The sequence below is a fragment of the Mastacembelus armatus genome, chromosome 23 (genome assembly GCF_900324485.2).
Source record: "Mastacembelus armatus chromosome 23, fMasArm1.2, whole genome shotgun sequence".
Lineage (NCBI taxonomy): Eukaryota > Metazoa > Chordata > Actinopteri > Synbranchiformes > Mastacembelidae > Mastacembelus > Mastacembelus armatus.
This window is the reverse complement of record NC_046655.1, coordinates 14,929,247-14,956,486: the sequence shown is the minus strand read 5'-3', so window position 1 is coordinate 14,956,486 and position 27,240 is coordinate 14,929,247. Positions and strand designations below refer to the sequence as shown.

The 27,240-nt window shown below is 44.4% G+C and overlaps 1 protein-coding gene across 1 annotated transcript; it reads right to left on the bottom strand.

The window, feature by feature from the left end:
* Nucleotides 1-615: 615 nt before the first annotated feature.
* Nucleotides 616-25,608, bottom strand: LOC113142418 (leucine-rich repeat-containing G-protein coupled receptor 5-like). The gene is made up of 20 exons (XM_026327434.1): nucleotides 25,059-25,608; nucleotides 17,937-18,008; nucleotides 16,643-16,714; nucleotides 16,340-16,411; nucleotides 14,366-14,581; nucleotides 13,604-13,675; nucleotides 10,931-10,999; nucleotides 9,903-9,974; nucleotides 9,337-9,408; nucleotides 9,040-9,108; nucleotides 8,354-8,425; nucleotides 7,688-7,753; nucleotides 7,287-7,358; nucleotides 6,469-6,540; nucleotides 6,261-6,386; nucleotides 5,627-5,766; nucleotides 4,500-4,583; nucleotides 4,090-4,333; nucleotides 3,738-3,886; nucleotides 616-3,570 (listed from the first exon to the last, which is right to left on the bottom strand). The coding sequence occupies exons 1-20, from the start codon at nucleotides 25,379-25,381 to the stop codon at nucleotides 2,840-2,842; spliced, it is 2,865 nt and encodes a 954-aa protein (XP_026183219.1). The 5' UTR covers nucleotides 25,382-25,608; the 3' UTR covers nucleotides 616-2,839.
* Nucleotides 25,609-27,240: the final 1,632 nt, after the last annotated feature.

The window sequence follows — 27,240 nt, the reverse complement described above, 5'->3', positions numbered from 1 at the left end:
GTTTGTTCACACTTCATATCAGATTTGGAAAACGTGCATAGGTGGTGGTTATCAAAGCCTCAGCAGCGCTGGAGTTGTTGTGTGGTTGTTTTATCTCCTACCGGTCCGTACCCTCATCGGTCTGAGCTGATGTGAAATGATGAGCTCATAGATTCGTGTCAACAGGAGCCGCTCAGCTCGCACTGCTGCTCCGGATCATCGTGTAATTGTTTCAATTCAAACCATTTTTAGCGAGAATGAGTCACAGCAGTGTTCGTGGATTCACACTGACTGATGCAGGATGATATGGACAAATCATCTCCAAAAGAGAAATATGGAAAATATTACTGTTCGCTTGCTGCCTAACGTGTCCCAGACTTTGACATGCACCATTGTTTTCTCCATCCTTGAGCTGCTGTGCCCACTGGTATACAGTGCACCCACCCACAGGCTCAAACTGATAAAATAAAGACAACAGCTCAGTTATTTATCATATTTATATTCATGTAGGCCACAAACTCGAACTAAAACACTCAGAACATTTACAAATGTTTACAACAGGAAGAGGAAAACAGCTGAAGGGAGGACGTTTGACCCATTCTGGTTTGAACAAAGCTATGAATTTATTTTTTTTTGAGATTTTAAGTGCTGATCAATCACACACAGCAGACATTCAAACAGTGGATGCTTTTTTTTTTTTTTTCTGCCATGCTGGTGGATGTGGGCGGGGCCTAGCAACTAAAGCCCGCCCACACATTTAGCTAGGTAGTGCCATAGCTCTGACTAAAATCTGTTAAAAACACAACAATGAAAGTTTAGTACAATCATTACTACAACCACATTTGACATTTACCAAAAACAAAAGTCAATTTGCTCTCGACCACGTCTTCCGTCCTCCTCAGTGGACTCTCATTACAGTATATTCTGTCGCATCTTAGTGATAAAGACCAAGAGATGCAGCTGAAAGCCACTAAACGTGAGTTATTCTTTTTTCAGGCTCACGCTGACTTTGTGTCAAAGCTCATGCAGGTTCATCTTCACAGGATGTGGATGATTTTGTTTGTGCAAAGGATCAACTCAGTCAAATCTAAGGAAGAAAAGCCTGTGGTGAGAATGGGAATGGGAAAACCTGTCGGGGCTGCACCACCATCATACAGTAAATACAGACATTACTAGACATAAGACTCCTCTCACAGTCTACATAGTAGGAAAATAGGATTGTCACAGTTGGGTGTATTTACAACATATACATACATACACTCACAGAGTCCTAGTAAAATGGTTTTAAACCAAACATTTTGACATTTGTAGAAATTCTTAAAACAATTAAATCTCTGAATTATTTCTGAATCAATCATTTCTTCTCTGTGCATAAATGTTTATTGTAATAATAAGATGTGTAAGATATATTTTATTTGGGGGCGGGCAGGATGTTGTTATCCAACTGAAAAATATTCTGTTTTTCTATGTGCAGACCTAAATAAACTGTGACTTCTGCTGCTCGTAGGTCTCGTCTGTGTATGAAAACCTGATATATTCACTTCCTCTGTGCCACAGAGCCGCACTGTCCTCCAATACATGAACACACACTGTTTATTCTCAGTCCCACATACTCTGTCCTGCTGCCACTAATACTAGAGACCAAATGCAGATCCATCCGCCGCTGAAAATAGTCCCAAACAAATGCAAATGCATGTTTCCTCTGGTCTGTTTGATAAAAACCATAAAGAACAGCTGCTTTAAGAAGTTACTAAGTCTGTAAAAAAATAAAAAGGTGATTCGTTTTACTGAAGCATTATTATTTAACTCTATAAGACCAGTTAGAGTGAATATATATGTACATTGTCTCTCCTGAAAATGACAGTCAGGGACTTTACCTGAGTAGAGAAGTCAAAGTTTAGAGAGACAGGCTCTACTGTTGGTTTTTGGTCTTTTAAAGTCATATTCAGTGGATCCTAAAAATGCTCACTGAGCACTCCTCTACCAAAAACACTAATTCTGGAAAATGACATGAACTAACTGACTATTTTACAGCAGCTGTGATGTTGATTTTTCAGCTGCTGAACATGAGCTTCAGCTGGTGTTTCATCCGTCTCCTGATTCCTGTTCTCAGTTTGTGGCAAAACTCGCACAGACGCTGCAACTTTCACACACACTCTCCAAAACACACGAACAAACGCACGGCAATTGGTCACCAGCGTTTGGTGGAACATTTGGTACAATGTTTGGGGCGACACTGGATGTTTTTTCAAAATAAAAGCTGCTGAATTTACGCTCCTCATAATGTGTGTGACGTGTGTCATGTAGCCCAGGACTGAGCGGTAGATTTTTACAACCAGGATCAACGTTTGCATCTTTAGCAGCCGGTTTTCTGCACAAACAAGTTAAAGACGCTGAGAGAAAGTAAGAGGAAGAGTGGAGGTGTGTTTGTGATGAACACACATGATGACCCTCTGCTACATTTGCTGCCAGACAGTCCCATCAGTCTGTTGTGTATCGTATGTGAGTGTGTTTGTGTGTCCAAAGACTTTCGCCTGCCAGCACCCTGGATGTCATGAAACTGTGAAAGGTGCATCCTCTGGGGGGCAGGAATGTGATCAGGAAATGTCATGAAAATGTGACCAGTGAACAACAACGGAAACATCAGAGCTGTTACGAAGTGGACGGAGCCTGTGTGGAAAAATGTGCACACGTCTGCAGCTGCTGGTTGTATTTGTGTTTACATGCCGCTATGTGACTTCGTCCAGCTGCTGTCGAGGTCGAGCTGATGTGTAACTTGTTTTCATTCAGTTTTTTTCAACCCTGTGTGTCCATGTGTGTCCATGTGTGTGTGTGTGTGTGTGTGTGTGTGTGCGTCAGTCTAGTGATGTGGAACAACAAAAACCACCGAATGTTGTGTGTCGTTCCTTCCTCTTCCTCTCTCCTCCTCTTCCTCTTCTTCTTTTATGCCTCCAACAACCACCAGCGCCTGCGTCGAGTCACATGACTGTTTCTCTGCGTCCTCGTCGTATGTTGAATCCCGTGTGCTTGGCTTCGACCTTCCTCCTCCTGCTCCTCCTCCTCCTGTGTGGAGCCTTGGTATCACCACAGCCCCACGGGTGCGTTTGACCAGCGCCGCCAGTTCCTCCTTGGCGAGTGGATTGAAGAGCAGGTAGAGCAGCGGGTTGACGCAGGCCGGCAGGGGCGCCACCAGCAGCAGGACCCCCTTTGTCGCCTCCGGCCCGGCGGCAGGGAGGTGCAGCAGGGAGGAGAAGGAGAGGAAGGCCACTGGGAGGTAGAGGAGGCAGTCAGAGAAGAGCAGCCAGGCCATGTGTCGAGTCAACGCCACCTCCTCCTCTGAAGTGGGTGGAGCTTTGTTGGCTCGACAGTAGAGGCGGGTGTAGGTGATCGTCATGATGAGGAAACACAGCGAGTCGAGGAGCACCAGGGAGACGGAGAAAGCCAGAGAGGATGAGGATGAAGAGGAAGGCAATGGCAAACAGAGGGAGGTAGTACTGTGCCTGGCCACCAGGGGGGGTAGTGTGACGGCCAAACCCAACAGGAAGCATAGGAAGACAGACAGACGGATGGAGAGCGGCGACAAGGGGAGACCTGAAGAGGGAGGAGAGACACAACCCGCCTGTCAGTCAAATGTTGGAAGGATTTTTTGTGTTTTACTGCATCCATGCGAAATGTATGTTGAACAGCTACAAATGGGTCAATGTGTCTCCTAGTTAAGATGTTTCAAATTAAAATATGTGTCTGAGCACGTCCCTCACCTTGGCGCCCGTGTGTTTTGTGGCGGACAGCGGCCAGGCCTCTCTCCAGAGCTGCGACGGTGAGCAGGAAGAGACCGGTCTGTGACGCAAACACGCACAGGAAGCCACTGAGTCGACACAGGAAGCTGCTCTCCCACTTCGCACCGTACCTGTAACACACAATCACACACAGACCTCCATGAACTTTTATTTTGAACTTTCTTTTTCATTTGGGTATTTAGACAGATCCACAGAATTCCTCATGTGATCGTAAGATTTCCATACAGTTTCCAATTTTTCTTGGGTCCCCTTAGTTTGCAGTTTTCTCAGTCCCCCCAGACAACAGTACTGTCAAATCCCCATCAGCTGGTACCTCCAGAAGCTGCCAAAAGTCCAGGCGTCCACCGCTGCCAACCAGCCGCCCCACACTCCCATCAGGCCGTTCACCAGAGCCAGCAGACCAATCAGCAGCTTGGGTGGTGTCACTGAGGTGGCGGGAGAGAAGAAGATCGACAGGACGACCAGGCTGTTGCTGACCAATGAGAGCACCGCGATGAGCCACACCCCCCCTCGGATCAACCAGCTGCCGAGCAGGTGGAGGCAGGGCCAGAAGGGTCCTGGAGGAAATGTACCCCAACCATTAGATTACTGGAGCATCAGATCTACTGTTCTCCATCACATCTATATCAGTGAGACTAATTGTTAACTGCAGGACTGTTGAAGCACACTGGCTCAGGTTGAGACAGGGGTTCCTAATAAACTGACCGCTACGTGCAGGGTTACCTGGAGCAGGGCTGCAGTGGACGGCGTGCTGAGGCTTTGCTTCATCTTCAAACTCCATCAGAAAATCGTCCCAGTCCTGATCGCCTGCAGGGACACAGCACGGAGAGAAGTGTATCAGCACTCAAAGGCTTTTACTTTGAAATTCAGCAGGACTCTAGTTTGGGGCGTATTTGTCAGAAAGTGCAGCGGCAGTGTGCCGGTGCTAATGAGACTGAAATGGTGGAGCTGATTAAAATTAACGAGTGGTGTAGGTTCCCCTGCCATGAACCAGTCGCTCCACCAGTGTCAGCTGTGTCCAGTGGTTCAGCACCTTCAGCTCCCATTTCATTAGCAGGATTAAAATCATCTGCATGGAAGGAAAGTATGAGGTGTGTCGCTGCCAAACACGTTTCATCAAAGCAGCAGGAGATGTGTAACAATATTCATCAAGAACTACTGAAGCTTTAGGTCCAGCTGGATAATTCCTGAGGTTGTATCCCATAATAATTCCTAGACAACCTGCAGCTGTAACTCACTTCGTCAGTTACTCATTCATTCATTCTGTGTTTGATTCACTAACTCTCCGCTGCTCCCACCTGACCTGCAGTAACCGCAACTTTTCCCGCCTTTCCAGCCACTTGACTCCTCCCCACTCACCTGCCCATCTGTTCCTCATTGTCCTTTTACTTCCTGGTAGATACACCTGTTCACGTCCTCTTGCTGTCTGCAGCTGTCTGCCGTCTCAGGTGTACTGACCTGTTTTACCTGCTAGTTTGTTGGACGTGATGGTGTTTTCCTGCCTGCCTGTTTCTCCCTCTCAGCTTTTTCCTGCTGAGCTTCATGCAAAGATGAAAGTTCAAACTGTTTATCGGCGTCTGCACTGAATCTTCTCTGGAGCCGCCAGGAAACAAGCTGACACTGGTGAGAACAGCAACATGGCCCCCGTGCACAGACCGAACTGATGACGACAGGCGACATGTGCAGAAGAGGGAGACGTTAAAACGACCACATGGATTCTGATCTGACCGTTCAGACGGCGCTCGGATAGGAATCGGATCTAGGACCAGATATGCAGATGGACCAGATCTGATCTGAGAACATCTGGTTTGGTTCAGCCTTAGATGTTACAGTGTGTTTAGTGTGTTCACCTTGACTGGACAGGAGGGTGGAGTCTCTCCCAGCAGAGTCTGCTGCCTCCTCTCTCTCCCAGGACAAACCTGCTCCTCCTCCTCTCCTGTCGCAGGAGACGAAGGCGCAGCACTGGAAGGCGTAAGGAAGCTCCATCACCCTGGACGCAACAACACAGCTTTTACGTTTCAACCCTGACTGCCAGAAAATATGTTTACATGCCGCTTACATTCAAATGCTTTGACACACACATCGCGGAGACGGATTCGACTTGTGTGTGTGCCACATCTAAACTCTGTGGGAGTTAATCAGCTGTTAAGTGGCTGTAAAGTCAAAGCTTTTCCCATTAAAGGGAGATTCCCCTAAATCACAGCAGCAGTGTTTGCATTGCTGCTGTGAGTTGGAGATTAATACCACGGCTGAGTGGGGTGAAGGACGACGGGTTCTGACTTTTGATTGGCTGTAAACTAACAGTAAGTCAGAACATGACTGCTACAATCAGTGGAGGTGAAAACATGTCACAGGAACCTGTGAGATCTTCACGCTGGAGGTCCAACATCACAGCTTCATCACACACTTCACTCGCCGAAACTCTGGACAGTGTGTCCTAATACAAACATGCTTTCCTGTGTTTATACATGACTGTGTGTTTACCTGACTCTTGGCAGGTCCTCCCGAGGTATTAACACCATCAGCTGATCGTTTCCAGCCAATCGCAGGTGAGTTAAACTCTGCAGACCAAGCAGAGGCAGAGATGACAGCTGATTGGATGACAGGTCACTGCGGAGGGAGATAAAAAACAGCGATGCATTTACAGGCCGTCCGCTCCTGCTGGGATTAAAACACATCGCATGTTACTCACAGTTTGGTGAGAGCAGGCAGGGCGGAGAAGGAGTTTGGCTCCACTGACGACAATCTGTTCCACGACAAATCACTGCAGAGACACAAGGACACAGGCAGGAATTGAACCTGCGACTTCTGAGTCACAGCAGACACATTTGTTTATACAGATACTTCACGTGAACACTCCATTAAAATCAATCACATTCTTGTGCATGATGATGATATTTGAAGTGAACAACAGCAGAGGTGACGGCTCCCTAAGCTCCTATAAATGTATTACCTGGGTGACATGATGTCACAGCTCACCTGGTCCTGATTGAATGAAAACATGAACCTCACATGTGGGTCTGATGTGACAGCTTTAAAACAACAGGACCATCATTTAGAGATATTCCAGTGTTAGAGTCAGTCATAGTGCTGTGATTATTTCACTATCGCTATTGCTCATTAGTGTTTTTTTCTAATATTAGATATAAAGTGGGAGTTTGGGGGAATCTGCTGACGTCAGTTTTTCCTAACGAATCACAGTTTTCCCTGCACAAACTCGTCCTGTGTTAATACTTTATGTGTTGTTGCCGCCAGTGTCTGTTATTTGTAGTATCACTAGTAGTAATAGTAGTAGTAGTAGTACAGGAGTGTGTGTGTGTGTGTGTGTGTGTGTGTAGGTTTATGACTGAACTGTGTGGTCGTACCTGTCCCATCAACCTTCAGACCACCTGGATCTGAAAGTGTCTCCATTTGGAAATACTTACGGAGGGAAGGTCCGGATCACTTTCCAAGATCTCCAGGGTAATTAAACCTGCAGTGTGTGTGTGTGTGTGTGTGTGTGGTACGTACACTGAGCGTAGTGACAGCAGACCGTGGAAGGTGTTCTCCTTCAGCTCCTCTACCTCATTATGGTGTAGCTCACTGAAACACACACACACACACACACACACACACACACACACATTAACCCTCATATTTCCATTGCATCACTTTTATCAGTCTGTTTTACAGCAAAGACAGATTTTTTTTTTTCTGAGTGATCTGATTGGTCAACTGCTTCAACGGTGCTAATTATTCCCATAATGCACAGCTGGATGTACTTTATTGGTTGTCACGGCAACCATTGCCCCACAGTGACCGCGGGGCTGAAGCTGTACCCAACCCAGAAAACGTCAGCGACCGAGGGGAAAAAAAACGCTAAAAACAATGAAAATAAATGTGAAATCATAAAAAATAAAAAAAAAACTCACATCCTCTGGATGCTCTCACAGCCAGAGAAGCTCGGAAGAGTCTGGATCTGGTTATAGGAGAGATCACTGTGGGGAGAGAGGTTCAGCTGTCATCACTGTAAAGTCCAAGACACACTGAACACATCACAGCGCAGAACATCAACAATATCAAGTGAATGAAGATTTTCAGCTTTTCCAAAACGTAGAAAAAGAAAAGCTGAGCCAGGCCCACGGCCTCTGCTCCTCTTTGTTCTGAGACATTTACACCCTGTGTTTTTATCCAGCGGCCGCACGGCAACAAATCTCCCACATGCACTGTCATCACACATTTATGGGACCCACAGGGTGAACCCTGACTTTATGCTATTATGCTAACATGCTAAGCTAAGATGTCAAGTAGGGTGAATATTATACCTGCCACATGTTTTTGTTTCTAGTGAAATGTGAAGTTAGTGTCACCAGGAAATTAGCAAAGGTCTTCCCAAGATAGGACTGATCATCCTCAGCTGATACTGACAGGAGTCTCACTTCATTAACCCGTCTTTAAAAATGTGCAAAATACATTTCAAGTTGCTCTTAAACTGATCCCATAGTTTAAATCTAACGCTCACACACTCAGGTGTTGTGCACCTGCAGTGTGTTTCAAGGACAGTGTGTTTCAAGGATGCTGTTTCTGTTTGGACTCACAGGAGCTGCAGGTTCGGAAGCTGCTCACACACCAAACTGGGCAGAGAGGTGATCTGAGCTCCAGTGATAGTCCTGCACACACACACACACAGAGGGACAAAATAAACCTGCTCAAGATGTTCGTGGTTTGCACCACCATTCCATGTCCTGCTCATGGACCTGGGGCAGGCTGGAGATGAGGAGCACTGGGTACATGGTGTGTTCAGGTGCCCTAAGGAAGCATTAGTATCTTCTGTGGTTAGTTCAGAAGCAATTAAGATGCATTATGGTGTGTTCAAGTACACAAAAATTGTATTAAGAAGTATATGTGCATGACATAATGGTGTGTTCAAGTACATGAAATGTGTATCGTGTGTATCAAATGTGTATCAATGTGTATCAAGCTGAAGAACATGTGACAGTTTGTGCGTCAGCGTGAGGTTATTGTTAAACACACGCTGCTTCCAGAAAACTAGAGGAAAACAAACGAGGTGGAGGTGTTTATTTTGATGTGAAGAACTGGGTCACAACAAGGACAGAAGAGGGTTTTAATTTCAGGCTCGAGCTGCAGAAAAATAAAGTTATACTCTGTCAGCCAGAATAATAACTGCAGCACTTTAATAACAGCAGTTTGACGTGAGGTTCGGCTCTGAAAACACACAGTGCCGTCAGATATCAAACATTCCTGCATGATTCCTGAGACTTACAGACTCTCCAGGCTCCTGGTTCCCGTCAGATCAGGAAACTCTGTGAGGTCTGCGGCTCCGTTCAGAGAGCTGAAAGACAGTTTGTGATTGGTTCAAGCTGAGAGATGCAACAGCCACTTCTTTTTATAATAAATATGTTTATAGAGTTTATTTGTCCTGGTCTCGTCTCCATTTTGTTTTTTAACAATTAAAACCAGAGTTAATTATTTTACTTTGATGAAATATTTAAAGTGGGCGCCACCTGTAAAGACGCTTTACAAATAAAGTTTTGACTGATTTGTGTTGAGCGTCTCTCACAGTGTGCGGAGCTCTGGCAGGTTCTGAAAGGCCGAGCGTCCGACGGACTGGATCGGGTTGTTGTAGAAAAATCTGGAAAATACAACAGAGACACAAACGTGTCACAGTCAGGACATGAACAAAATGAGCAGGAACAGACTGAAGCTGCCAAACAGCTGCTGTTTTACCCAGAGTCAGTTTAAATTCGTTAAATGTCGTCGTAATAAACTAAATAAAGGGACACAGGTGGCAGCAGACCTGAATTATTTTAGGCCGGATGCCGAGGGCTGAGCTGTCTGGGGGTGTGATGCTGTTTTACAGCTCGGACCTGCTCACTGACTCGTTGCTGTGGGAATTTAAATGTGCAAAACAGGAATCAGCTGGGAAACAGCAGCAGCCTTCTCTGTCTGACATTAACAGCAGACAGCTGGCAGCGTCGCCTCTAAAGTCCTCGGCTACAGGTTCAGGATTTCATCTAGTCCATGTGCAGGATCTTAATCCTTGTGTTTTAAACTTGGTTCTGCAGCTTCTGCTCTGCTTTGAAATAACATCAGAGATGGTTGTGTCTGCCCTGCAGAGGTACCTACATGGTGATCAGTGATGGGTTCCCAGTGAAGGCGTGCTCCGGGATAGACTGGATGTTGTTACTATGGAAACCACTAAACAGGAAACAAAGCAGAAATTAGTCTCCCTCATGTTGGTACAGTGGATCCTCCTGATGCATGTACGTGATGATGCATGTGCGAAGGTCTGTCCACAGTTTAAATCATCTGGACTCACTTTAAACTGATTTTCCAGCTTTTGTTAAGAAAATAACAAATAATAAAAATATACCAGACACATATTTATGAAGCAGGAGACTAATTAAATAAAAAAAAATGTGGATTTCAAAGAAAAAAATCTTTTGTAGATTGTGATATTTCTAAAAGAGAATATTTAAGATGAATTAGTTTTTTTGTCTTACTGCCATGAGATCATTTGGGTATTAACTTTGGAACAAGTACAGACTTAGGTAATAAAAGAGAGAGAGAGAAGTAAAACAAATACTAGATTGAAAAGATTATGTTTTCAAGCCTTGTAACTCGTCACTTTTTTAATTGCATTTGTAGTGAAAAATGTGTATTTTTCATATTTGCAGTTTAATTTTATTCCTCATGTTAAATATGTTAAAGTGAAATCCATTTTGCAGAATAAGAGGTAACCTGTCCTTTAACATGCGAGAGCGGCACAGCCTGGTGTTTTTATCTGCAGACGTCAGTGTGATGTGGCGTCTGCTGCTGCTCAACTGTGTCTGTTCTCGTAAACTAACAAACTTCCTTCTTCCTTATGACCTTAGGAAGAAACATCCTCCACCCCTGCTCTCCGCTGTTCTCTACTGTTTTTAGCCAAAACATGGAGGTTTCCTATGGATCTGACCTGCATGACCTCTGCACGTTTCTGAGACTGAATGCTGAGTTTAGAAAACTCACATGATTTATCCTGAAAAAATCCCATTTTTAAGGCAAACAAGGTAAATATTTGGGTTTTGTTGCATTTCATCATCATGTTCAGGACTCAGACACGTGGTTAAAGTGCTGTAGCGCAGAAGCAGCTGTGTCCAAACTAACAGACTCACAGCTCCTTCAGGTGGCTGAGAGAGCGGATGGCCGAGGGAAACTCCACCAGGCTGTTGTAGTTCAGATCCCTGAGAGGAAGAGAAAGAGGTTATGAGAGACAACACCCACAAACACACGGGGATGTCAGCCCTACACCGGAACTGTCAAGTCCAGACTGGGACTTTTCAGCCTAAACTGGAAATGGTTCTGCTCCAGACTGGGTATGGTCAACCTTACAGTGGGAGTGCTAACTCAATATTGTTACTCTATCATGGTCACGTCTAGACTGGTCTAGACTGGTATGAGGAATATCACCCACATACTGGGAACAACAGCCCTGAATCTGCTGTGGGAGCATCAGTTTCAAACTGGAAAAGAGTTTCATGTAAATGTTTGTGTTTCGACCCTGAAGTTTAGTTTTTTCTGTCTTTTCCGTTCATTAAAGGAGTGTTTCACTGTTTCTCCCTCTTTGTCTCGTTTCTTTCACCACCAGTTGACTAGAGCATTCTCCGATTCCACACATGGCTTCAATTAGGTCCTCTCAACCATCTCTGGGATGCAGGTGGCTATTACACACACACACACACACACACACACACACAGAGACAGATACACTGCGTGGAATGAAGCTGCCGCATTGTGAAAATACCATTAAATTGAAATTGCTTCAGTCTGGCTGAGTGTGTGAGTCCATGTGTGTGTCCAGAGGATGATGATTTGTCACAACAATAACTGCAGCTCCTGCTCTCCAAAGCTGACCGAAGGCTGTGATTGGATGAGAGCTGGGTTCAAGGATTCTGGTCTGGTCTGTTTGGGGGGACCATGGGAGATCTAAAGGTTGTTTGGATGATCTTGGTCGTCATCATGTCTTATTGTAAACTGACTGTCGGTGGACTGGGTGGTCAGCTGAATCATCACTGCAGTTAGTGAACTGTCAAATGGTTGAAGAGGAGAAACATCTGATCTGAGAGCTGAAGTTTAGATGTTTGATTTAATAATCCATCTAATTTAATTGAATTTAAGTCGAGGGCTTTGTTTTCCAGTTGGGACTGAAATACCTTTAAATTGTTTGGCTACTTGAAAACACCATGAATCCACGAACTGTGCACGTATTGTCTTGATTGACAGGTGTCTCGGCCTCGTGCACCCGGTAGTGGTGGTTTTCGGGGGCTAATGCAGCCCGCAGACAGTTACGGGGTATTTTTGTGGTGCCTCAGAGGTTTCTGTTGAGATGTTTTGAAAGCTGGATTTTGGGTTTGCTGTTCACCACTGTTTCCGTCACTTACTGGAAGCAGAAAATCTTAACTGAGGGAAAAGGGCTTAGGTGAAGCGGAGGTGGGCGGGGGTCGGCCACAACCGCAGCTGAAGTAGACACTGACGTTGGTAAATGTGTGTTTTCCTTTAGGTCTGAACTGATCTGCTTGTATTAATTTATTTTTTTCTGCTTTCATTTCCGTTTCCTTCGTCTCTGTCTGTTTGTGTTTGTAGTTTCAGATGAACATGAGTCTCTGGTGTGGTTTATTATTCCTGAATACATACAGGTACACAACCTCCCAACACACACATGCTGCTGTGTGTGTGTGTGTGTGTGTCCATGAATAGTAATTATCATTAGCATACAGCCAGGGCCACACACAGAGCCAGTCCAACACACACATACAGCTATTTCCAAATGAAGGCAGTGTGTGTTTGTGTGTTTAAACCTGCTTCTCTGGTTGACTGAGAAAACAGAAACATTTCTATACACACACACACATTCCTCAGATTATACACACGTACTATTTCATGCAGACACACACCAACATAAACACACACACACACACAGGTTAATCTGCCCCGACTCCAGTTAATATCCAGAGAAACCAACCACATGCTAACTGCTAAAATGCAGAAGTGACTGGTTTGTCCTCACTGGTGTAAAGTACTAAAGTTTTGTACTTAAGTTTTCAGTGTTATGCAACTTTATGCTTCTACTTCTCTACATATGAGGAACGTATGTTTCCGTACATGTCTCGTGCAAATGTGCACCAGAGTTTGAGAAAACTGAGAAATTATTCCGGTTAGGTGCCTTTAATCCAGAAGGAGAAGGTGCAGGAGGACGACTCCAGCCAAAGCTCATGTGGCGATAAAAGAAAGAAAACATGATGGAGAAACAACATTTCTGTTTGAAATCTGTCTCTGACTTCCTGCATGTTGTTTATCACTTGACGACACTGTAGGGAGACAAATCTCTTGATAAATGGGACGTACTGCTCAAATCTAGCACAGTTTGTCCCAACCAGGCATCTGTAGCTCATGTTGTAGCTTTAGGACACTGGACTAGAGGCTGAAATTACAAATAGATGTGACCAGTTTAGATTTGACACACGGCTAAATCCAAATTGTTGTTGTTAATCTTTTACTGCTGACTGTAAGTGTCTCATTAAATGTTCATTTGTTTTCCAGTTAAACTTTTCTCTGTAGTTGATGCACAGAAATAAAACTGATCATCTTTGGATCTGAAAAAACATAAAAACAAAACAAAACAATCTGCATGTTCGTTTCAAAACTCCCATTATGGATCCTCCTCATCTCTCTCATCTCCTAACCCTTCACCCTGACCCCTACTCAACCCGGGCCGCAGCAGCTCCTCCTCACACACACACGTGAGCACACACACACACACACACACACGAACACACACAGAAACTCACAGCGTCTCCAAACTGTGTAGTCCGTGGAAACAGTTGGTTCCCATGGAAACAATCCTATTGTTGTTGAGATGCCTGTGGAGAGAGAGGGAGACGGGTGGACTAATGAAGCAGACAAAGTGTGTGTCTTTCTAAAAGGGGCCCCGGGGCCTCTCAAGAAGTTTTTTTTTCTTTCGGTAATTTCATGCAAATTAGCTTCAAGTCGACTGGACAAAAGAAATGACAGCAGACTTCAATGCTGCCGCGCTGAATGCCATCACACACACACACACACACACACACACACACACACACACACACACACAGAGGTTGGTAATATGCAGTGACAATCCATACACACACTCTCAAAAACAAAAACACTCCAGGAAAACTTCTGTAAAACCTAAAGAATAAAACTATGAGCAGGTCTCACTCCAGATGTTTTGACCAGCTGTGACTTGGACAAAGTGCTAAACTACTACTAACGTTAATTTACAATCAGCCAACTGACCGACTTTTTCTGTTTGTCTCATCAGTTTCTCTTCAAAAATGTTGAAGTAAAAGCACAAAAGAAAAGTAGAAGAAACATGTGGACAGTCTGAGTCCAAACAGTCCAGATCCTTAAACTGGACGACAGAAAAGCTGATGTGTTTTAGTGTTGAGAAGAAGCTTTTACTTTGGAACCACAGAAAATATTTCCTTTGGACAGTTTCAGACTTTTCAGGTCACTACAAGTGTGTGTTGTGGTGTCTTGTGGCATGTTCTGGTGCATTCTGGTGTACGTACAGCACCACCAGGCGGCCCAGCTTGCTGAAGGCGTGGTCCGGCACATGGCTGATGTGGTTGAGGGCGAGGGTCATGGCCTGCAGGGCGAGCAGATCGCCCAGAGCCTCCACCGGCACCTCCGTCAGAGCGTTATCGTCCAACCACAGGTGGCGAAGAGACCGAAGGCCGGAGAAACAGCCAATGGGAACGCTGGAAATGTGGTTGGCGTCCAGACGGCTGTGGAGAGACACACACAGGGCAGACTGTGAGTTTATAAGTGTCCTGTGAAGATTTCTGCAGACTTTGGCAAAATAACATCAGAATCAGGCAAACTGTTATTTCCTTTTCCACTTTTTTAACGAATGAGTTTGGGATTTGTTGTTTGATCTGGTTTTCTGTGTTAACTTGTCCTAAAATGTGATTTGTTCACAAAGACACAATGTTCTTGAGCTAATAACAAACAATCATAATCAGACATTAGACACTGTGCTCCTTTTAAAAAAATGAGAAGAAAACCTGCTTCTTTTTGATTTTGATTGAAAATCAGCACAAATCAGACAAAAAATTTTCTCTTTCATTGTTTTATTCAAAAAAATCCACTTTTTTCCACCATTTCCCTTTTTCACTCCAAATTAAGAATAGAGTCATTCAGCAGCTTCTCTGCTGTGACAAGCAAACATCTGCTCGCTCCACCTTCCTCTACAGATGCGACCGAGGCCCCAACAGCTGGTACTGATCACTATCTTGGTATCACTGCTTAAATTCAAACTGCAAATTCTTCATTTAGCAGCTAAAAGCACAAAGACCCGACTGAGCAGCATGAACCAGCACCTGAAAACTTTATTTAAAGTCTTAAGCATTCTTCTACCAAGTTAAATAGCAAATCACTAATTTAGAATAAATTTAAAACTCAGTTAATCAGCTTGGTCGTCAGGAGCCTGTACTTTGAGCCCATTATTTTTTGTGTTTAGATTTCTCCATGTGTTTCTTTGGTTTAATGGGAGCCACAGGAACAGTTTTCCATATGCATGAGAGGATTTGAGCTTTTCTGAACGGTTGTACACGGAGGCTTCACTTTCCTTTGAAGCAGTTTAAGAGGAACGTTAGAGATCAAGTGTTTGAGCAGCTCCGGCAGCTGAACGAAGGTATTTTAATGAGCACGGAGAGGACCAGTCCGAGCTGCAGCCGCGCTCCAACACCTTACACCAACACACAAAATGCTACTTTACAAGACATCAGTTTTCTGGTGCCAACATCAATACAGCCTGTAGAAACCGGAATTATTCTTCCACACTATGTTGGAGATCGGTAAAATATCAAACCAGGAGACGTGACGACAAACATTTCATCTCTGACATCTGAAGAACCTTTTTAAGTTTCATTTCGTGGGTCCATTGTGGGCTCAGGTAGAAACCTTTTGGTTTTGGTGCAACGTAAACATGTTGGGTCGATCCAAAGAGAGCGGGCTGTGTGTCCGTCCGAACAATAGCTGCTCTGTTCACACACAGAGAGAAGAGAAGGATGGGACTTCACATAATGAGAGCGAGGCCTTAGACGTCTCCATTCTTATACTCTTATCTACACACACAGGTACAGTTTCAGTATAATTACTGTGTTATCAGGCTGAGAGGGCACAGTCTCTGCACTACATACATTTATATACTGGTCTGTGTGTGTGTGGGTGGAGATTCCTTTCCACTAAAGGGTCAAATGAGACAAAAGGATGAGTGTGAGTGTGTGTGTGTGTGTGTGTGTGTGTGTGAGTGTGTGTGTGTGTGTGTGTGTATGTGTGTGTGAGAGGATCATTCTGCCTTATACCACATGAGTGAGGATGTTTTGGACAGTGAGGGCACAGACCAATAAGCTAAACCAGGTTCTGGATCCACACACATTACGCTGAGGACACATTACACATCACTGCTGCTTCCTGTAAGGTCAGAGTGAGGGTTAGATTGAGGTCAGGGGTCAGGGGATGTACAAAGGTGTGTGTCTCACAGTGACTGCAGGTTGTGCAGGTTGTTGAAGGCCCCAGCAGGAACAGACGTCAGCTGGTTGTTCTGCAGCATCCTGGGAACACACCACAGAACCCGTCAACACAAACAACATGCTGGCGACCTTTACGTTTACCCATCAGGCATCACAGGAGAGGGTCACATGACAAGATGAAACGTTTGTGGCTCCTCCACTTTCACAGTCACACAGGGACAAACAGGTGAATCCCCCAGGTAAACAACAGCATAGCACCTGACTGACCAGATGTGACTATATCTATGAATAATAAAGCGTGTGTGGACTTACAGCACTTTGAGGTTGTAGAGGCCAGTGAACGCTCCACTGGGGATGGAGGACAGATCGTTTCCCGCCAGACGTCTGGGACACAGACACAGAGAAATTCACTGTTCAGCATCAAAAACAAATACAGGTCCGAGGATTTGTTCATGTGAGGACGAGACCTGAGATCTACAGAAACAAAACCACCTCCCCCAGAGCTGCAGAACAAACTAATCATAATAATAATAATAATTCTTCACTTCATCTTGAAGCTCATACAAACATGTAAATGTGAGATGTGTCTCTTGTTGTGTTGCTGCAGGTTCTGATCAGACTTTCAGTACCAGAGAGTATTTTCACACACACAGATTAACCAGAGCTGCTCCGTCACTTTTCATGGTAAAGAGATCAACACTCTTTACACAGAAAGATGAAGTGGAATCAATAAAATTAGTCAGTTCAGTCCAAAGAAAAATGTGGCAAATGAAATGAAACGGTAAACGGAGCAGAATGGAAGAATACATAAATACTACTACTATACCAGCCTCAGTACTCTGATCTGGTGAGCTATCAGTTCCCAGTTTCTGACCAGTAGAATGTACTGGGCTGTAATGGGCCCTGTGGGTCTGTGTGTTTTTCGAGGCCACGCAGAGTTCAGCCAGTCCGCACATACCCAGCATGCACCTCTGCGGTGTCCTATCGCCGTAGTGACGTTTCTCACACCACAGTGACAAATATCACACACACGCAGACACACATGTGAACAGAGAGAGCTGGCAGCAGAGCAGAAGCCAGGCAGAGTCGTGTTCAGGTCTCTGGGAGGTCACAGCCAAGGTCTCTCTGCTGCTCTCTCTCTCTCTCTCACTGTGATCAGTCTGCAGATGTACAGCTGATCAATAATCAATGAAAAGCTGATGCAGGGTCAGAACTGGAAATGTGTGATTTATTACATTTTCTAGAATCTGCTGATATGGAGGAAACCTGGGTTTTGTAGGATCCTGTGCTTTTCCAATGTTTTTGTTATTTTCCATGAATGAACCAACCTCTTCCTTGTCAAATGAGTCTCCTGGAGAAATTTGGAATCTGCTGCTTAAACTTATACACTTGTGCTGTAGTATTACAAGTACGACTTGTAATATTACTACTATCAATACTCATCACTACTTTATCATAAGTAAAAGATCCAAGTGCTTCTGTGTTTTCAGGTTTTTGTGAGCAACCCTCTGGCTTCGACTCTCACTCAGGCTCCTGGAATTTCTGCAGCTGTTTCCAGAAACAGACTCAGACACATAAATGATGAATCTGTGTGTGAGAGACTTACAGCTCCTCCAGGAAGTGCAGACTGGACAGACCTCCACTGGACAGCACAGTCAGATTATTCATGCTGAGATCACTACAAACAGAAAGAGAGAGAGAGAGAGAGAAGTGGTGTTAATGTCGCTCGGCCCTCTTCCCCGTCGCCATACTGCCGCCTGGCAGAGTGAGCAGGACTAGTGTTTTTACTAGAAATGACAAAAAACAAACATCCTTGTAAAATAAACACAGAGCTAATGAATCATGAATTATTAAAGAGAGAGTTCAGAGAGCGCGGTGTGTTCAGGATGTTCAACACACACACACACACACACACACACACATTGGAAAAACATTGAGTTTGACAAGGCATCTACTCTGTTGGACACACACACACACACACACACACACACACACACACAGGACTTCACGCCTCCTTCAAAAGCTGGTGAAAGGAGCGAGTCAACACACACCTGAATAGGAAACAAGACGTGAGTGGAAGTTACTGGAAAGAAAAGAAAGAGACGAACAACAGAACAAACAAAATTTCCAGGACTGTCAGTGACACATGAGATTACACACTCGTCACGTTTCACCTGATATTTCCACTGTTTGGGTTGTTCCTGTGATTTGTCACCTTGTTGACAGGGGTTTGTAATAAACATAAACTACCTCAATACCCGTGTGACAAACAAACAGGACTATGTCATGTCAGAATCTAATCCGGTAAAAACAGCTACAGATTCTCCAGCGTATCATGTTTTTTTTTTTATCTAGAGGTGAAAAACAACTTAGACGAGCTGCAGTGCCTTAAAAATACACCTGGCTCCAGGTACAAGTCAAAACAAGGTGACATCAGTGTTTCTGATTGGCTCGGAGCGACAGGGACATCGTTTGTTGTATGTTGTGTTTCAGCGCAGCCATGACGCTCTTCTTCCTTTCTTTTCTTTCCTTATCTGACCCCGACTATTTTCTGCTCGCTGTGTGTCTGATAACTATCGGCAGGTAGCGTCTTTCCACTCCAGAGGGCTCAGGTCTGAAAGGAAACGGAGACAGACTGTCTGTGTGTCAAACACACCGAGGGTGTGTCTGCAGACTGAATATACCAGTTGTTAAGAACTTTCTCGACACTCCATAAAGCCTGTTAATGTGTGTTTAGCTTTACAACATTGTCGACAGGTAGTGCAGGCGCACAGAGAAGCCCTGTTTCTGCAGAATGTCCCTTTACTCGAAGCAGACTAACAGTGTTACGGCTGATTGGCGTTTACTGCGTTAACACACACACACACACATTCAGACTCCATTCACTTCATTCATTAACCAACACTCAGAAATATATATTTATCTGCTTGTGCGTAGACAGAGTTGTTCACTACCCACACTGGGGGCTTTGTAACGTTCTCCACATGTGGTCGAACATCTGTACAGAAGTATTTATTCTAAAAATCGATGTTTGTAGAAACAACTGGAACAGTTTTTCCTTATTTCAAATACGATTTGACGAGAGAAGAATCTGAATCAATAAACGTGTTGAAAAGCTTTTATTAAAAGCAAAGTCTGTAGTAAAACAGCAATCACCATCTCAGGTATGAAACCAGTCCATACGCAGCCTGACCCTAATGACCCCAGACGCATGTGTGTTAAGAACAGGAATTAAAAACCAATTAAAAACACTGAATATCACTTACAGGCTTTTCCTCAGCTGCTCATTAAGCCTCAGTGCTGCAGCTTCAGTGACTCACTGACTGTGCTGTTTGTTTACATTGAATTCAGTGCTGTGATGATGATGATGATGATGATGATGATGATGATTAAAACGTATGACTTCATAACGTATGAACAACCGTTACAGTTTTATCTTTTATCTCCTTTTATGCCCAAACAGCAGGTTATAATATTCAAATACAGTAAAAGTATTTGCATATTTTCAACATTAAAGTCATGATATTAATTAAAGTAAACAAAAGACATAAAGTTTAAATAGTTTGAGAAACAGATGTTCAAAATGTTTATCATACTGCAGAGGCACTTTAACAGGCTTCTATGAACATTTTGATATTTTTTAGATATTATATATTATACTGTATATTTTGATATTTTTTAACTGGGATTTTCAGAATAAACTCAAAATATTTTTAAAAATGTCATAATACTATGTCAAAATGTAAAATATTTCTTGAATTAAATATTAATTAATGAAAAAAAATGTGCTAGTTCAAAATGTACAAGAACTTTATTTTTAAATTGTATAGTTTTGCTGCTAATTTGATCTAAAACCATTTGATTTGAGGATTTTTCATTCAAAATAGTTTTTTCTTGGAGGGCTGCTTTAAGCTGTGGTCATGAGACACATGTTCTACTTTACTACCTTGATTTTAAGCAGTTTTATTATGAGACTGATCCCAAACCATTGGAGTGTGACTTATGGAGCCACAATAAAGAACCATTTTATTGTACAAGTTCTGGTCCTTGGACTGACTTTTTAATGTGGACTGAGGAGAAAAGGAACCAGGAGGACAGAGGGGTGGAAGAAAAGCTGAATACATTAGCCATGTTGTGTGTTTTTTCCTCTTGGTAATGACTTAGATGAAGCTTTGTGTGTGTGTGTGTGTGTGTGTGTTGTCTTTTTTCCGTCTCCTCGGGCTCAAACTGATGGATATCAGACAATTATTCAAATGTCCGAGGCCCGCAGAAAGACAAACTCTAAAGAAAGAAAGAAAAGAGAGTTGTGTAGTTTGGAGGCGTAGTATGACAGCGAGGCCTCTCTCTGTTGTTCTCTTTCTCTCTTTCTTTCAGTGTTTTGGGGGACGGGTCAGCGGGGGCCCCCCGGGGCGAGTGAACACGGGGGGTTTATTCCCCGATTCATCCCGTCGCTGTCTGCTCTTGAAGAAAGAGATAGCGGCGGATAAACAAGCGCTCCCTACAGATCTGTAGGTGTTTTACTGCAAACAAAGAGTCTGACGGTGTTTTTTAGGCCTGATGAACGTTCACAGCTGCAGACAGGGTTTGTCCTCATCAACTCTAAACTCGGCCTGAGGTGTAGAAAGTTTAGCTTGAAAGAGGGTGAAGTTTGTGTGTTAGTGTTGTGATGCTTCACCACCTTATAATCACAATTGATATTTCAAAATAAAGGGCTGCAGAGGAACCTCAAGTTTAATCTTTACCATGTGGGAAAAATCATTAATGCAGCCTCTGGCATCTTTCTTTTATATGTTTGAATCCGAGATTACAGATACAAAGGTACCAGCTTCAGGGTTGCCAGGTTGTGGAAAATGCTCCTTTATTACAAAACTTTTATCAGGGAGACCTTTCCACTCTTTAAACACTTGTCTTCTAGCAAAGAGCTGCAGGACATCTGAACCAAAATCCATTTATCATCTAGTTATTAAAAAGGACACAGCTGCAGAAATGTTATGATAGAAACATTCATTACCTTTCACACACATTTGGATCTGTGAGCATGTTCGTCCGGATGATCAATCAGTCTCTTTTAGTTTGTTGGTTTTGGAGAGTAGTTAACATCAAGGTGCTGTGTTTGGCTCTGGGAGCTTCTAATGCACATTTTTCACTTTTTTCTGCCTGAACGCTCTGGTTGGAGCCTGATTGCTAAAGATTCACACATTATTACCCAACACACACACACTACACCTCTACAGTGCCACTCTATACTGTCTGACCTCTCTCATGACCTCACAGGAGGAGACAGGTCGTCCATTTACCTGTGATGGTCGAACTACCAGTGTGTGTGTGTGTGTGTGTGGTGGAGCGTGGCGTCCAAAAGCTGCACTTAATGACAACTGAACTCAGCTGAACCGTGACAAAGCTCAACAGTGTCTCACACTCAGACACCAGAGGTGCAAACATCCCAACGCCCAGTGCAGGTAAAGGGACTACCTGTCTTCCTGTGAGGTCATGAGAGAGGTCAGGTCGACCACAGGAAGCTCACCTGTCAGTCACAGAAGTGTCTGTTATTTAAGAATGACAGAGTGTTTTGATGTTTTCATCAGATCTGCAGTTTGTGTGTTTGTTCCTTCACACCCTGTTTCAGCTCTGGGGTGAAGACCACTGAGCTCCTAAACTGCCACCGTGCACAGACTGAACTGTGGAAACATCACAGCTGAGGTTTCAGAGCTTAACACTCGATTAAAGGCACCTCTGTCTTTAAGGATGGATCAGTTTCAGCCTGAACAGATCAGATCAAACGGTTTTGTCCAGGGCTGGAAAGCTGCTCTGTGCTGAGGGACAAACTGATGTGATTAGAAATGTGTCACCAGCCAGTAAAACACAGCTGTACCCACCAGGACCCGGTTAAAAACCAAACTGGTTACCAGTGGGTTCAGAAACCTTCCGGTAACTAACCCAGTGTGAAAACACAGATCTGACCGAGGCTTCACATCAGAGGTGACATGGTCAGTTCAGCTGTTGACTGAGCTCAGGACCTCCAACATGGCTGCCAAAGGGGGCGTGGCTGCCAAAATCCTTCATATGTACATCAGTCCATTCAGCAGGCTGAGGCTAAACACATTCCTGTGCTCCTGCTGTCAGTCAGACGGAGAATAGAGACTTACAGAGCCATTCAGACTTTAGACAGCGCTGCTTAGGCATGCAGCTAGTGTACACACACACACACACACACACACACACACACAGGCGCTGACAGATGGCAGTATTCAGAGCGACGGTGGCCGAACAGACAGACGGACAGAAGGAGACTGTAAGTGGACTCTCCCTGATGTCTGAGACCTGTTAGTGTTTCAGCACAGTGACCCAGACTGCACAAATATTCATGACATGAGGAGCGAGGCCGAGCTGAGCGTGTTCGACTGGTCACTGCGATCTGTTTACTCTGCACTCAAACAAACAAACGTGTGAAGGCAACAGCTTGGGGTTTTATGTGAAAGTGAGGGGTCAAAGGTCAGAGCCTCTGGCTGAAGTTAAAACTTCATTTGTCACAGAACTCAATTAAAAAAAAAAGAGAAAACAGTGTCCCAGAGAGACCTGAGACCATCGCAAACACACCAAACAACCCCAAAGTGCTGCTTACATCTGTCCACTGCACCACCACAACACAAACACCACACTGTTGTTGACAGGCTCCTGAACGCATCATAACAAAGTGTCCAGCCTGCAGAGACTGGCTGGTTACAGCTGACACAGCTACAGACCAGCAACTGTCCAAAACACACACACACACACACACACACACACACACACAAACTCCTTGATGTTTTGTTGGATTCGATATTCCTGATTGGAGCTTTAATAAAGACACAAAGAGCCTTTGATCGACTGTCGCTGTGTGTGTGTGTGTGTGTGTGTGTGTGTGTGTGTGTCCAGCTGCCTCTAAGACAAACTGTAAGGAAAGTGCTTTCACTGAGAAACACACACACACACACACACACACAGGGTTTTTCTCAAAAGAAGGTTTTCTTTAATGAGAGTGAAATTTAAATCCTGGACATTGTGCTGCTTTTAGACCACAGCCAAGACGGGCAGGTTTTACACACACACACACACACACAAACCACACACACACACACCAGCACACACACACACAGCAGCGTGACGTAATGGTTTTACCAGAGCTGAAAGATGTGTTGTGTCGAGGCTGCTCACCTGCTGTGAGGTGAAATGGATTTGAATTCATTTGAGTGTTTCGCTTTAGCAGCAGTTTACACTCACACTCCAGCTGCCGACACAAGTAGAAACACTGACATTCCCCCAGTTCAGTTGTTAAAGGACCGATCCAACACTCTTCCATGTTTGTCACTAGAATTCACAGTGTTTGGAACCTTTTCCTCCAAAGAACAGCTTCTTCAGCTTGTAAATGACTTAACCCTCACACACAGCTCAGTGTTTAGAGCCGTGGCTGATCCTTTCACTTCAGTTTGATTAAGACGTGAATGAACAATCTGGTTTAGTCAACATCTTTGTTGATCCGTCTGCTGGACTTCAAACAAACTGGAGTTAATAAAACACTGGAAACCTTTTCAAAGTCCCCTAGAACTTTTCAGAGAAACTGGTCTGAGTGGCCCTAAAAGCATTTAAGGTCCCCAAGATCCTGTAAGTTTCCAAGTATTCCCAGACCCTCCTTAAGAACTTAATTCCTGAAACCTTCTAAATAAAAACCCTCAAACCTCTTCCGGAACCACTGGAGCTCCATTATGAGTTTTGACAAGTACCACTAAAACATCATCAAGGACGCCTGACATCTTGTTAAAGCCAACAAAACCCACTCTAGAACCCATGTAAGCCAGGACGAAGGAGAGAACACTCAAAACTACTGTGAGGCTGGTGGAGCCCAGGGGACCAGAAACCCTGGAACATAATTGAAACTTATTAAAACAACACATATAACAATATACACCCGAATGACCGGGACCTCTTCCAGTGCTGCACTGGCCCCTTTTACAGTTCTGACATCTTGTAGAGAAACCCTCAAACCGCTTCATGAACCCTGGACCTTCTGTTCCCTTAACCTGCAACAGTAAAGGTTTCTTCAACATCTCTGTACTTCCTGGATCCTCAGAAACTCCTGGAATCTGAATGGGACCACCTCATGGATTAGTCTTTTAAAAAACTGCGTTTGAAGCTAATACATCTGAACCTTGTGCAACAATCACTGGAACCTCTTCAAGCCTCGAGGACCCTCGTTAAGAAATCCTCAAACATCTTGCAGAAACGCTAAAACATCTTATGTGCTCCAGGAATTTTTACAGGTCCTGGAACATTATCAGGGACACCTGGCCTCCTCAAACACTGCTGGACAGTCTTAAATGCTCCAGGAGGATTTTTAATTAACAGTGGTGCCACCTCATAAACATCTGGAACATCTTTAAAGAACCTCTTTGAGAACCCCTAAATATACTCTTCAAGGAGGGCACTAGATACCTGGTCAGAAACCACTGGAGGCTGTCTGAGTACTCCAAAAACCTCTTCAACCTTAAGATCTCTCTTGAACCTCTTCGAGGACCCTGGACTGGAACTGCTCTCTGTGTAAACTAATCTCTTCAGACCGCCTTAACCACCATATGAACAACAGCACCTGACATGCTGAGCGGGACAGGTGCTGCGTTTCTCACGCGTGAATAACATGCACACAAGCGCACGCACGCGTGCGTGTGCACAAACACAGATTTTGCGGACTTACAGGTAGGATGTGAAGACGCTCAGGTTGCTCGGTATCTCCCTGAGCCCCAGGTCCGAGCAGTCCACCCAGTGCAGCAGCCCGTCCACCTCGCACCGACAGCGGCCAGGACACCCGGCGTGCCCCGCTCCGCTGCCCCCGTCCCCCGAGCTCCCCACACCGACCACCGCGGAGCTGTTCACCCCGGCCGCCGTCCTCTCCACCGCAGGCACGGCAGAGCTGTTCACCCCGGCAGCGGAGGTCTGCATCTGCACCCCGGTCAGGGGGCTCCTTACCCCGACCGAGAGGACTGCAAACATGGCCAGCAAAGCCACAGACCCCGGCATGTCCGCCGCGGTTCCTCCTGGGAGAGTAAAAGTTTCAGGTCCAGCAAAACCACCCTGAGAAATAATCAGACACAAACAAACAAAGCTGCAGCCGCGGACCCGGATCACGGTGTTTTCAGTCTTCACCTGCTCTGCCCTGAAAGTGGCGCAGAGAGAAAAGACAAAAGGTGAATAAAAAGTCCAGGTTGTGGGAGCTGGAGTCTGCAGTTTGGTCGCTGTCCAGGCTGCACGCGTGGAGCTGCAGAGTGTGTGTGAAAGTGTGTGTGAGTCGGTGTGTTTATATACTCAGCCTGTGTGACCCTGGTTCTGTTCTGTGCACTGAGGGAAAAGTGCACGACTGAACGAGTGAATGCAAACACAACCATCAATAGACGATCAGCACATCCCACATCAGTCAAACCAAGAAATAAAGGTCTCACATGTGATTTGTCACGTTTGAAACACACTGAACCTGCTAATCACATGTTGGAAACCAGCTCACATGGGAACATCTAACATGTTATAAATAAATTCAAGTTGCTGCTATTCCTAAAAGCATAATTATAAGATATATGATATATGATGTATAAACTGATGACTGATTCATCATGTTGTAAATAGTGTTATGTGTAATATGTGTACATTCATATGTCACAACAAAATTGTTATTAACCATTAAATCTAAATAAACCATCTCCAGCAGCCACAGACCAACCTGCTGATCCATGTGGACCAGTGTCTGAGTCCACTTGCTGAGTCTCAGTCCAGTGTCCCCTCAGTTTGAGCTCTGGGTTTGGTCTCCACCGCTTCCTGAGGGAAATCTCTGGTGGTAAATGCTCCACTATGTTCACCAGCTTTTTTATCATTACACCAAACAACAAAGAAATACATGCAAAAAGACGGAAAAAATAAATAAATACATATATATATATATTTATATACACACGTCTACATAAAATAGTACAAAATGAAGCAATTTCCTATAAAAGGTTTTCTTAATAAAACCTTATTAATTAGACAAAAAATCTACACAAAAATAGTTTTCTATAGAGCACAAAAGGCAATTTTCTATAAGTTTATATCTACACAGTACATTCAACATAAATATATGTACACGTCTATACAAAGATATAAACTATATGTTGAAATGTGCCTAAAACTCAACCCAGCACAGCTCGAGAGGCTGAAAAGCTTTGTACAGCTGCAGCGTTTTAGTTTGCCACAGTGTGTTATCGTTCACACACACACACACACACACACACACACACACACACACACACACACACACAGTGAAATCTGGTTAATAATTATTCTCTGACTTTGATTCACTTGTTGGTTTCTTGTAAATTATGGAACATCTGATCAGACGGAGCAACACTGTCCCTTTGTGGACATGCAAAGAACTGCAGGGAGTCTGTGGGCAGCAGGTCTGGGAGGGAGTGATCACAATGACATGATCTTGCAGTGAGAAACCTGTTGGATCTGAACTCATGTTTAAATGAGAACTACCTTATCAAACCTACCCCACGGGTACATCCTTTGATTACAGCGTACGAGTTTATTTCTTCCAGGTGGCACCAATGTGTTGCACCTGTAGGTGTCTTGCCCTCTTCACCTGGAGGGTCCGGACTGAGCCGCCGTTCCATCATTTGAAGCCGAGGGTCTTGTTCTTTCCTTCCACAGCCTCATTATCCTGACTCCCTTTGTTCATGGGAACAGCCAGACCCAGTCCTGCTTCCTGCTGGGCTGGATGGTCCAAATAACGGACCCCAGTCTTTATACACACACAGTTTGTTGTTGGGACACATGCTACTGTTTGCATCCATTTTTAATGATTCGTTTTCTTCTGTTGCTAATCTCTGGACTTGAACTATTTTTTT

Coding starts and splice junctions, on each gene's coding strand:
- LOC113142418 (XM_026327434.1), bottom strand. CDS start 25,381: ATGCCGGGGTCTGTGGCTTTGCTGGCCATGTTTGCAGTCCTCTCGGTC. Junction 9,109..9,336: donor CTGCCAGAGCTCCGCACACT/GTGAGAGACGCT, acceptor ACTGTCTTTCAG/CTCTCTGAACGGAGCCGCAG. Junction 6,387..6,468: donor CTGCCTGCTCTCACCAAACT/GTGAGTAACATG, acceptor CTCCCTCCGCAG/TGACCTGTCATCCAATCAGC.